The 11,887-nt window shown below is 47.5% G+C and overlaps 1 protein-coding gene across 2 annotated transcripts in view; it reads right to left on the bottom strand.

The window, feature by feature from the left end:
• Window positions 1–2,254: 2,254 nt before the first annotated feature.
• NUP93 (nucleoporin 93) overlaps window positions 2,255–11,887 on the bottom strand; it is a 103,027-nt gene continuing 93,394 nt past the window's right edge. For both annotated transcript variants that reach the window (XM_044931883.2, XM_025268698.3), the window contains 10 exons: window positions 11,246–11,437; window positions 10,521–10,647; window positions 10,333–10,405; window positions 10,057–10,101; window positions 8,127–8,243; window positions 7,039–7,157; window positions 6,208–6,325; window positions 5,680–5,763; window positions 4,119–4,247; window positions 2,255–2,526 (listed from right to left, as the gene is read on the bottom strand). In XM_044931883.2, the coding sequence (XP_044787818.1) occupies window positions 2,416–2,526; window positions 4,119–4,247; window positions 5,680–5,763; window positions 6,208–6,325; window positions 7,039–7,157; window positions 8,127–8,243; window positions 10,057–10,101; window positions 10,333–10,405; window positions 10,521–10,647; window positions 11,246–11,437 (1,115 nt within the window). In that variant the 3' untranslated portion in view covers window positions 2,255–2,415. The remainder of the gene's footprint in view (window positions 2,527–4,118; window positions 4,248–5,679; window positions 5,764–6,207; window positions 6,326–7,038; window positions 7,158–8,126; window positions 8,244–10,056; window positions 10,102–10,332; window positions 10,406–10,520; window positions 10,648–11,245; window positions 11,438–11,887) is intronic.

The following is an 11,887-nucleotide window of genomic DNA, read 5'->3' as shown; positions in this document are numbered from 1 at the left end:
TGAACAAGAGAAGAACTAGGGAGTAAATACATATTTAAATCCCCTGTACCTTCTGTCCTTTATGGTAATGTTACATTTCTATCTACAAGATCTAGCATTAAAAAAAAAAAAAAAAATCAGAACTCTTAAGTCACATTTATGAAAAGTCCTCAGAGAACTCTTTTAAGGCACTGTTAAAGCAAATTGTTTGCTTTGTTTAAAGTATAAATCAATGCCTATAAAGAGGGTACAACTTGCTAAATCAAGTCTCCTGCAGAGCCTGTCTTCTGAGACTTTCTTAGTAAAGCTCAACTGAAGGTGAATAGATGCGAGCTGAGGAGGGAGACAGCCCCTCAGGCTACATCCTTGATAGATATAATGGGATCCGACTGCGGAGCAGCAGATGGCCCCTTTATCTATAGACGAGCTCTTTACTACAAGCAAAGGCAACAATTTGTATTTAGAGGATTATGAGGGTAACTGTGCCCTGTGAGGAGAGTTTTCTCTCCAGAAGCAAAGGGTACCTTGGGAGACTCGGGACTTTAACACTCTCCCCCTGGGAGAGCTGCTGCAGGAGCAGTCCACAAAGCCAGCAGAGCCGACCATACCCGATCCTGTAGCCCCAGCTGGCACATTCAGGAACATCCGTCCTCCCGTCCTCTCCAGCTTAGCCCAAGGCCTCGGAAGAAACAGGGCCACCAATGGGGGACAACCTTGCTCAGGGACCACATACCGATGGTACTGATGCCCAGTGGAATGAGGCCCATGAGCTGACCTGGCCAACTGGCTTTATGAATGGAGACAGGGAGAGGAGGCTGTCCAAGGAGAGGAACCAACTGGCAGAGAAGAGAGAAGAGGTGCTGAGAAGTCCTCTTGAAGAGGGGCACGCACAAGGACAAGCAGGCGCCTCGCTGTGGAGCAGACAGAGGGAGAAACAGCCAGGTCTGCCCTGCCTTGAGCTCCAGCTGAGACCCTGACAGTGTTCACCGATCAGACTATGGGTCTCCAGGACTATGTTTTCATCTCCAGGGGGATTTCAGTGGAACAGCAAACATTAATCCTGGCATCAGGGCAGATAATTTGGAGGATGGTCTTGGAGAAACACCAACAACCTTAGATATGTGGATGATACCACTCCAATGGAAGAAAATGAAGAGGAACTAAAGAGCCTCTTGATGAGGGTGAAGAAGGAGAGTGAAAATGCTTAAAACTAAATATTTAAAAAAACTAAGATCACGGCATCTGTCCCCATTACTTCATGGAAAACAGAAGGGGAAAAGGTGGAAGCAGTGATAGATTTCCTCTTCTTGGGCTCTAAAGTCACTGCGGATGGTGACTGCAGTCATGAAATCAGAAGATGATTGCTTCTTGGCAGAAAAGCGATGACAAACCTAGACAGTGTGCTGAAAAGCAGAGACATTACTTTGCCAATGAAGGGCCGTATAGTCAAGGCTATGGTCTTCCCAGTGGTCACATATGGTTGTGAGACCTGGACTGTAAGGAAGGCAGAATGCCAAAGAACTGATGCCTTCGAACTGTGGTGCTGGAGAAGACTCCTCAGAGTCCCTTGGACAGCAAGGAGATCAAACCAGTCAACTTAAAAGGAAATCAACCTTGAATACTCATTGGAAGGACTGATGCTGAAGCTGAAGCTCCAGTATTTTGGTCATCTGATATGAACAGCCACCTCTTTGGAAAAGTCCCTGATGCTGGGAAAGATTGAGAGCAGAGGGAGAAGAGGGTCAGAGGATGCGAAGGCTGGATGGCATCACTGATGCAATGCACATGAACTTGGGCAAACTCTGGGCTATGGTGAGGCAGGCCTGGTGTGCTGCAGTCCATGGGGTCACAAAGAGCCAGACATGACTGAGCGACTGAACAACAACAACAACTTGGACCTCAAGGCACACCTTGGGGAGATAAGAGGGAGGAGGATGTGGAGTGCCTGCTATTTCACACACGAATCTTAACTCACCCAAGGCTGAGGCTGGCTCTCACATTCAAATAAAAATGTGAAAAGCTAACTGTCACCCTGCTGTAGGGAATGTTATATCTAAATAAAAGCAACTCCCAAAGGCTTCATTTCCTTGCTCATTTTGGGTCAATTTTTAATCATATCAGGTCGACTTTAACCAACTCCTGGATGCCTATACAAGTCTGTCATTTTCTGGCCCAAGCACTAGTGAGGACAATTCCTCCCACACAAATAAAAATTTCAACAAAATTGCAAAAGGGGGGAAAAAAACAGTGAAATTAAAAGAATGTGAAAAAAAAATACAAATCAAAGAAATTTATTGGTGTTGACAAAAATACATAATACAGAAAAATGAAACAAAACAAACACAACAGAAACAAAACCAGAAACCAGCCCCCAACCCTGGAGGGCCCTGAAGTACTGACAGCAAGCAGCCCCGTGAGCCCCTCAGAACATCACACTTAATTCATGAGGACCTCCATCTGCACCAGCCTCGCGTTGGTATCCCCAGATGTCCTGTAGGGTATCATCCCAGCAAAGGTGATCAGGGCTCGGGCTTGGCTGCGGAGTTGCTGAGAGAAAGGGGAAGAAGAGAAGGAACCCAGTTAAGTTTTGGGTCAGGGCACTGTCCTGGGAACCAGCACTCCATCCTTCCGTTTTCTCCCCTCGGTGGTGTAATGACAGATTCCCAGTGGGTGGATGACCGTCTTGCCCTCCACTATCATGTTCCTCCAGTGTGGTGCAGAGTTAGCAAAGGTGGGCCGCCAGGCCCCCAGTTCCAAAGCCCTTTTACTTAGCAGAAGATGGATGGGTCTGCCAGGCAAGCCGCCCCATTTGAGCAGCTGCTAACCTGGCTCTGTGCTTCAGACTGCCTGCTCCACTTTTCCGAACCTCTCCCTCCCCTGACTGGTGAGGACCTGAGTTTCTAGGACCCCATGAAGCACCTGCACTGCCCACTCCAGGTCCTTCCTCTCCTGCGTCGTCCCCTTTCCTCCCTTTCACCCTTTAATCTCTCTTTCTAATGGAAGTGAGTAGCCCTCTTTTCTCAGGCAACAGTATTTATGAGATTCCTGGATTGCTCCAGGAGGGGGAAAAGATTTTAACTCAGGTGTTACCAATATTAGAAATAACAACCTTCACTCTGATTTCCAAGTGATAAATTACTGAATAAAGAAAAATGAAACCTCAGAGAACAGCTTCAGGTTGCCCATATCGAGCTGTACTGGATGCTTAGAGAAGAAAGGAAACCACGGCTAGGATAGAAAGGGTGGCGGGGTTGGGGGTGGGTTTTCTGGACTAGTAACGAGACTTAAAAGGAAAATTCAAGGGTCACTTACTAGGCCTCTTAAGGACTATTCAAGAAGCAAGCTGAAAGGCAGGTGCCTTTCCCCTGATACGTGAAGTAAACTGGCACGTCTAGGTGGAGGTTCTGACAATGACAGGACCTGTGGGGGTCACAGCTGAGAGAGGCCAAAGACAGCCTTGGAGGCAAGAGATAGATTTTCAAGGCTCTGCTTTCTTGATTGCCATAAGCAGGTATGGTTATTACACACCATACTGAGAGCCTCATTAAATGTTAAGTGGAAATGTTAAGGGAAAGGTAATTCTAAAATACCACCAGTTTTAATATTTTAATGGGTCAAACATGTTTTGCTTTTTGTCAAATCAACTGTACAGCATATGCTGTTTGGGTCCAGGGGTTCTATCTGCCTGGACCCTGTGTGACCCAGGTAATGCTGGAGGCCCCACAGGCAGTCGAAGGGGCACTGGCCCCGGTGTCAGACAGACCTGGCTTCCGGACACAGCAACTGTTGACCAAAAGTACGGTTTTCATGGAAGTGCTGAACTGAGACTCATAAAATGACCGTATATTTTAAAGTGGGCAGGAATTCTTATGGAATCAATATAAACTAGTATTTTGATTGATTTTTTTAAGACCTGATATTCACTGACTTGGCACATCATTATTTTTTAGCTTGAGAAGAGGAGCAACCCTAGTAATGTTCAATTTCTTCTGGAAGTGCTCAACATAAGCTTTACCCAGATGCCAGGTAGTAAAGAAACAAGCACTTTAGGTCATGAGCAATGGTCTCATGAGGAGCAATTGAAGGCAAACCAGAAAGGTGGTTCTCAGCGATGGCTGTGGCCAACGCTGGGATCTTACAGAGTCACGGTCCTCGATGACTCGCTGAGGCCTGGATGCTGAGGATGGACTTGTCCCCTTGAGCCTCTTAAACTGTGTGAACAAGATGTTCATGGTGGCGAGAAGCACTTCTGAGAGGTTGTGCCTGATCTGTAGAGAGAGACACAAGGAAGTAAGAAGAAAGAACCCAGCCCTGGGGCCAAAGACAGGCTGGGGTAGTGGGGGCCGGTGCTCCAGGAAGGCTGGGTCACGCCATATCCCCACAGTTGCCAGCTGGTGTACTACACAGCCACCAAAAAGGAGCCGACGGCACTGGAATGTCAAGCGTGAAAGCAAAGCCCAGGCAACACTATTCAGAAGGTCAGATCGGTCATTCTTCTGCCCTCTGCTCCCTTCTTTATGCAGGGAAGTGAGCAGAGAACATGCTAACTAGGTCTGGCCAGCAGAGGGATTAGCAGAAGTCTGCATCTGAACATCAGGAGGTAGGGACGCACACGCTGGCTCTTCAGTCCCCATCACTGCCCACCGTCTCAGACCCACCACACTGTCTCCCTGGGACTTGCACAGCTTGAGCAGAGTCCTTGGGAGTGTCTATGAGGACAGGCCCTGGTACCCCACTTCAGTCTATAAAACAACGGATGATGTAACCAGGGGTCGGCAAGAAACAACAAAAGGAGGAACAGCTAGGCGCAGAATTGTAGTAGGTGTGAAGGGAAGGTTGGCAAGAGGTAAGACCTCTTAACTGTCTATACCATAGGAGGGAGCCACCCTACGTGTGGAAGCTGGCCTTCTTCCTCTAGAACAGACACATGCTTCCATAAAAGGAATGTGCTCATTGAGTAATGGTTTTAAATCAGAACACTGTTAGGAACACCCTGGGACCAGGCAGCTGGTTCTAGAGAAGAATCTTACTCTAGCCACACACAGGAATAACCAGGGGAGTTCTGGGCTGCAGGCTCAGATCAGAGAAACCAGAATTTCTGGGCCTCGGCATGAGGATTTTTTTTAAAGGTCTCTGAGCAATTCCAGTGTGCAGCCCAGCTGAGTGGCCTTGAGCTAGGCAGTGGCAACATGCTAGAAACCCTGCAGAGAGAGGAGCTCTTGGGTTCCTGGGCTGATAACTGAGACCATGGTCACTGCACCTGCTTCTTGAGACAAAACTTCTCTGCTTCTTCAGAGAAGGGAAATAAGGAAGTGAATCACAATGTATGTTTCATGCACCCGAAGGAACTACTTAATATAAGATCAGAGTTAAGCACTGACACACCCTCTAGAACAAGTAGATAATAAACACTTAAGCCAGATTTCATAGAATCAGTAAGAAACCTGTTTCTCCCAAGGATATGTCTGATCACTAGAGTCAGAGTATTTTCTGAGTCAGGAATTCAGACAATAATCTGATGGGTATATGTGCACTCACAGGAAAACCAGTCCCGGATTCCTGAAACTGGACTTGTCTTAGAAAATTCAGTCTGGATGGTGACTGCACTAGGACTCTTAAGAGTTGTTGGCTACATTAAAACAAAAGCTTTCAGTAATGTGCGGAAAAAGAATTTTGTAATTCAGGAAGAGAAGGACTCACCTCATCACTGAAATTTCTGAAGGCAGCCACTCTCTCTTCCACACTTTCCTGATTCAGGGGCACCAGCTTCAAGCGATCAATTATCTGTTTAACACAAAAGCCATCAGCCCCATATGATACAATCATCACAGTCATTCCATCTCTTCAAACACATGTCAGCATCTAACATGTTCATAGGTGGCTTCTTAGTAGGAAATTCTACTCCCCTTGTTCAAAGGCTTTGATTCCAACTTGCTGACTGACTCAATTCCTATCCTCGTTTTCCGAGGCAGTTTTTACAATTCAGAGACTTAAAATTATTTTGAGAAATCCCTCTGTTTTTAGATTAAAGAAGAAAGGAAAAGAAAAAAGGGAAAAAAAAAGAACAACATAGAAATCCCTTTTAAATTGCCAGGATCTTACTTGTCCTTTTTCACTTAACAGGCATACTGGTGACATTTCCTTTGTTTTAAATGAATCCCACAAAATGTTTTGATTTTTCAAGGGCATACATTAAGCAGTACTTCAAACACCCCTCCTGAAACTTACATCAAAGGCTCTGTCAATATGCCCACTGTGATACTCGTCAAAAAAGGTGATCAAGTCCAACAGAAGATAGAATGTGGAGTCCACAAATTTATTTGCACTGATTCCCTGAGCCCTATACCTGAAGGACAAAAAAGAGGGAAGGGAGGCAGGGGTATATTAGGAATTTCTGTGCAATCTGTAATTTGAGGAAAACATCTAAAAAATGTCAAAACCTCTTAGGCTTTCTAGATGAGGTGAACTAAGGAGTGGAAAATAGTGTCTCTTTTATAATGGCCGAGCATATGATGGTGGATTTGACAGAGATCCACCTATAAATGTTCTGTATGAAGTCCAGTTCTCCAGCTTTGGCCGCCATCTCAGCAAGCACCCTGACCCAGTTCTCAGGCACATCTGGAGAGGGCACAAAAAGTAATGACTGCTGCCCAGCCAGGGAGTCACACTGGTTGGAGTACACCTCCACTCATGGGGAGAGGGGAGATTCTGAATCACTGGCCACTACACCTCGAAGAATCCCCCATCCACCCATCAATCCATCACTAGCTTTGTTACCAAATCCCTTTGAGATGGCTGCTAATGGCACAGAGATGAGCATAATGCCTAGAATTAAACTGCAGGATTAGAATGCTGAGATATTCTTATATCCCCTTCTTTTTGGCAAAAATGTTTACCAAGTGACAGCTGGTTAGGATGGTTATTAAGAACTCTCAAAACTATCAGTGCCGGTGGGACGGTGGAGACCCTCTTAGGGACTGTGTGACATTACAGTGAAGCTAAGACACACCTGGGTGGGGGCTGAGAGCCCGGGGCCCCCGGGAGCTTCTTTGGCCTTACCGTTCCGCGATGGAGAGGGCCATGTTCTTCAGCCGCTCCTTGTTGGACTGTGGTGCGCTGATCTGGGGCACAATGGGGCTAAGCAGTTTGTTCATCAGCTCCAGCACCTTGTCAGCATTCTGTTTAGTTTTTTTTTAATTAAAGAAGGAATTCATTAAAAATAATCAATAAGAAGAAAAAAACTAAATTACCAAGAGAAAGAGGGGAACTTTTTGTTCTGCATCTTGACCTGGGTGATGATGACACAGACATATACCTGTGGAAAATCCATTAAGCTGTTATGTATACTAAGTATCTACACCTTTTCTATTTTTTCACTAGACCTCAGTCTCAATAGAGGACTTCCCTGTTGGCTCAGCGGTAAAGAATCTGCCTGCAATGCAAGAGACCTGGGTTCTATTTCTGGGTGGGGAGATCCCCTGGAGAAGGAAATGGCAAGCCACTCCAGTATTCTGGCCTAGAGAACTTCATGGACAGAGGAGCCTAGTGGGCTACAGTCCATGGGGTCACAGAGTTGGACACAACTGAGCAACTAACACTTTCCTTTTACTTTCAGTCTCAATATTTTTAAATTAAAAAAAATGAAATATAATCCTATTTTGCCCACTTCAGAGAATGCAATCTTCTCCAGGCTACAGTTACTAGTATTCCCCAAATGTTCTAATGCAGAACTCCTAACTCCAGGGCTCTCAGCACGCCTTGGCTGTGGTTTTGTTCCCAAACATCCATCTGTCCCCAGTGGGTCTGCGGCTGCTTGGCGGATGAGCACCAGGCGCTTTCACCAGCAGCTTTACTGTCCAAGCATGATGGAGGTTCATTCTGCTGCCAAGTGAGACTACAGATCAATGCCCGCAGGACAGTCTTTCAGTATTTCGTGCTCCCGTCTGGCCAGAAACACCTTATGGGCAGAAATAATTCTGTAAAATGGGAATTTCACCCTGACCGGATCATTAACTGCCTAAGCATTAGGAGACAATGCCTCAGCAGACAGAGGGGTACAATAACAGCACCGTGGAAATGGTTCTGCATTTAATGCAGCAAGGCTGACAGATCTATTAGGTGCAGAGGCAAGAAAAGGACACATTTACCTTGGCAAGGTCGTAAAGCTTGGCTGCTTCTTCAAACAGTCCTTTATTTTCTGCCACGGAAGCAACTTTGTTGATAATAGGCTTTGTGTCACTGGTAAACTTATCTATGACTCCAGGCTGACAAGACAAATTATGGAAGGGAGGAAGAGAGGAACAGAGGAACAAAGCTGTCATTTTAAACACAGAGAAGCAATCGGGAATCTGAAGACTAACTGAAAATGCTTGCTCTGGGCAATGCATATATTTTCATCAGCCAGACTCTGGCTTTCCTGAAGATATAAGGGCCTATTAAACATATGAAAAGGACCAAGATGAGTACCCATGAAGAGGCAGACTCACAGGCAGCCCAGAGGAGTCAGCAGTAAGACTCCATGCTTTCTCATTTTGCAAAATGACCTAGCGAGTATGTGAAATCATCAATGATTTTAATTTTGCAAATGACCCTAGTGGGAGCAAAAAAATCAGGAGGCTCAGAGAAAATATCTGAAAGATTTTGGATCTGCTTTATAAGACAGACAGCAAAAGAAACCCACCCTTGAAAAAAATACACGGCAAGTGGTGCCAGGATACTAAAAACAACAACAAAAAAATCTGCATCATCACTCAACAGCAACCAAATGGTCAAGAGAGTATGAAACAGGCCTTAGGTAACACAAAGAGAGAGGACAGACTCCATGACGTCTGATTGGCTGCCTGGTTCTTCATTAGCCCTGGACCGAGTCAGGGGACCGAACTTCTCTGCCACCCTGGCAGCACAGGAGGTCAGTGAAGAGCATGGGCTCTGGGGTCAAGAAGGACTGGGTTCCAATTCCAGCTCATTTTCTTACTAGCTGTGTGACCTTGAAGACAAAAATTAACCTCTCTCATCTCCACTTCCTCCCTTGAAAAACAGATAATAGCTCCGACTCTGTGGGGTTCTTGTGACCATTAGGTGAGAACATATTCATCGAGCATTCAGCACAGGGCCTGGCAACTGTCACTGCTCCATAAGCATGGTCATCATCACATCATCACCAGTACTGCCACTGGTCTTCCTGAGCTGGGTGGTGTAATCAGCGTGAGCTCATTTCAAGATTTCTGGGTCTAAACCACCCATTTTTGTAAGCAGGGAAAGTGAGTCCCTGAGAGAGGCATAAGGAGCCCCGAGGAGGGTCAGGAGGAGCCTCCACGCCAGGGCCCCTGCCCATCCACACGGCCCCGAGTGGGGTCCTGAGTGGGGTCAGGAGAGGCCACCACGCCAGAGCCCCTGCCCGTCCACACGGCCCCGAGTGGGGTCCCGAGTGGGGTCAGGAGAGGCCACCACGCCAGGGCCCCTGCCCGTCCACACGGCCCTGAGTGGGGTCAGGAGAGGCCACCACGCCAGGGCCCCTGCCCGTCCACACGGCTCCCAGTGGGGTCAGGAGGGGCCTCCCCGCCAGGGCCCCTGCCCGTCCACACAGCCCAGTAGCCATGATGGGTCTCAGGGAATCACTGAGGCTCATGGGAGCAGCTGCATCTCTGGGGTCAGTGCAGAGTTCTGAGCCCTTGAAAACTATCTTTGGAGAGAGGTCAAGTGCATCTCTAATTTCCCATCTGGGGAGAGTAGCATAGTAATCAATTTCTTTCTTGCATATTTTCTGAGCCAAGAATGGCAGAAATGTAGCCTTCTCAGATGAAAAAATGGCAGGTGTAAACAGATGAGTATTCTGAACATAATTTAAAAAGCTATCTCACCACAGATTTACATATTTCAAGGAGAAATGTAAATGTGTTGAACATCAAGGTCATCACTTGGGACCTTAATTTTCATTCTTTGTTTTTTAACACTAAGCAACTTCATTCAGATCTGTATCTTTAGTACCTTGCATCCTAAAACCTAACTGTAATTTTTTGGACAACTGTAAATCCCCACCTGCAAACTAACACGTCTCCAGGGGTGTCTTTAACCCACCTTTCTGCTTCCATCATTCTCCAGTTTCCCAAGAATCATATCGAACTGCAGAGACAAAAAATGTTTACCCAGTTTACTGGATGAGGATATACACATAATCCACAATACTTTGGAGATGAGAGAGGACTAGGGGAGGTGGAAGAAGTCTCGAGGACACTGAGACTGAATCAACATTTTCAGAAACCAAAGAATACTCTAAAGCTCCCCGCCTCCCCCCAACCCACACTGAGGTGATCAGCATGAGAACCTGTATACTGGAAAGGTTAGGAGATATACCTCTCGACTTTCTATCACCAGCTCGCTCACACAGCGCAGAAACATGTTTTCTCCTTGACTATCCTTCTCATCCCTAGGAGGAGACAAAAACTGGTTTCTGAAGGTGCGACTTTAAGGTCTCTAATCATCATTCTCATAACGGCAGAAACCAAAATCAGCTGAAGTAAATGGTCAAAAGCCAGTCTCACCTGAGAAAGTAAAAGTACTGGAGGGCCTCTCTCGGGTCTGTGGACTCAAACTTCCGGGTGTAGAGCATGAGCAGCCGCACAAAGTTCAGCCTCCGCATGCAGGGAGGGTCGCCGGGCTCATGGCTAACTGCACGGGGCGGGGGGGACAGAACTGGTCACAACCACACAACCAGGAACTACGGGAACCAAGCCCAAGGACCCAGTGGCACCTACTCCCGCAGCACAGCCAACGTCTGGCAGTGCGAGCTCGGCCCAGTGCCTTCACCACCGCTCTGGAGTTCGGCCCAAGCACAGAGCGGAGACAATGGCATTTTGTAGTGAATCATAGTATGCTGGTCTCTGAATGAAAAGGTGGGAACAACTGACCATTACGAAATGTGCTGCGCTACTGAGGAAACTGCAGCCCTCGGGCACGTCTCCTCTCCCTCCTGACCACCGCTCCATGCCAGCAGGCACACCTGATGGCTGGTGGGCCTTCCAGTGTCTCCAACTAGAGCCCCAGTGGGAATCAGTCTCCCTAGGTTTATATATTGAACTCCCCAGGGAATCTGAATGGAGGAGGGAGAGGCAAGACCCCTCACACTGATCATCCCAGAGGCCCAACTGTCTCAACACTCTAAAAACGACTGGCTGTTTGCTGTATCCGTCGGTCGCAGTTCTGCGTCCACTGTCACCCGATGGGGGTGTGTCATGTTGTGGAGGTGTGAGGGCCAGCAAGTACTCACGGAGCTGAGCACTCTGTCCTGAGGATTTTAAAAGCAGCTTCAGCTCAAAGAGCACCAGCGCCACGTGGACAGCGTGGCAGCGCAGCCGCTCCATACGGAAGAGAAAGGCAATGGCGGCTTCAAACTGCGCCGTCAGGAACAGCACTTGGAAGTAGAGGAAGGGCTGCTGGTTCACCGTGAAGTGGGACTCGCCTGAGGGAGAGGAGGGAGAGCTGACTCAGAAGGAGTGAGTCGGAGGAGCAGCCGACCGGCAGCCCCGGTGCTCAGAGGGCGGGATGAAAGCACCAGCCTGAGCCGGAATGGACTTGGGCTCTGGACACAGCGGACGCCACTCCAGCTTTGCCCTGCTTCCCCAGCCTCCTGACCTCCCAACACAACTGGAGAGTGGGGGGCCAGTGTTGTAAAACCTGGACTACTTGCATTAGATAGGAAGGAAACAGAGAGTAGGACCTTAAAACAGAATGCAAAAGGATCTGTTTATATACTGTGTCCTGATGAGTCACTCAATAAGGAGAGGAATGATTTCCAAGCTGCAGTTCCCTCAGATTCACAGCATTTAGCGTTGCTGATCACCAGTGGGAACTTTCTCTCAGTGCTCAGATGCAGTCACTTTGAGGTCCCTGAGGCAGCTGCAGCCAAGTC

The sequence above is a fragment of the Bubalus bubalis genome, chromosome 18 (assembly GCF_019923935.1).
Source record: "Bubalus bubalis isolate 160015118507 breed Murrah chromosome 18, NDDB_SH_1, whole genome shotgun sequence".
Lineage (NCBI taxonomy): Eukaryota > Metazoa > Chordata > Mammalia > Artiodactyla > Bovidae > Bubalus > Bubalus bubalis.
Note: the sequence above shows the minus strand (reverse complement) of the source record. Positions and strands in the feature narration are given on the sequence as shown.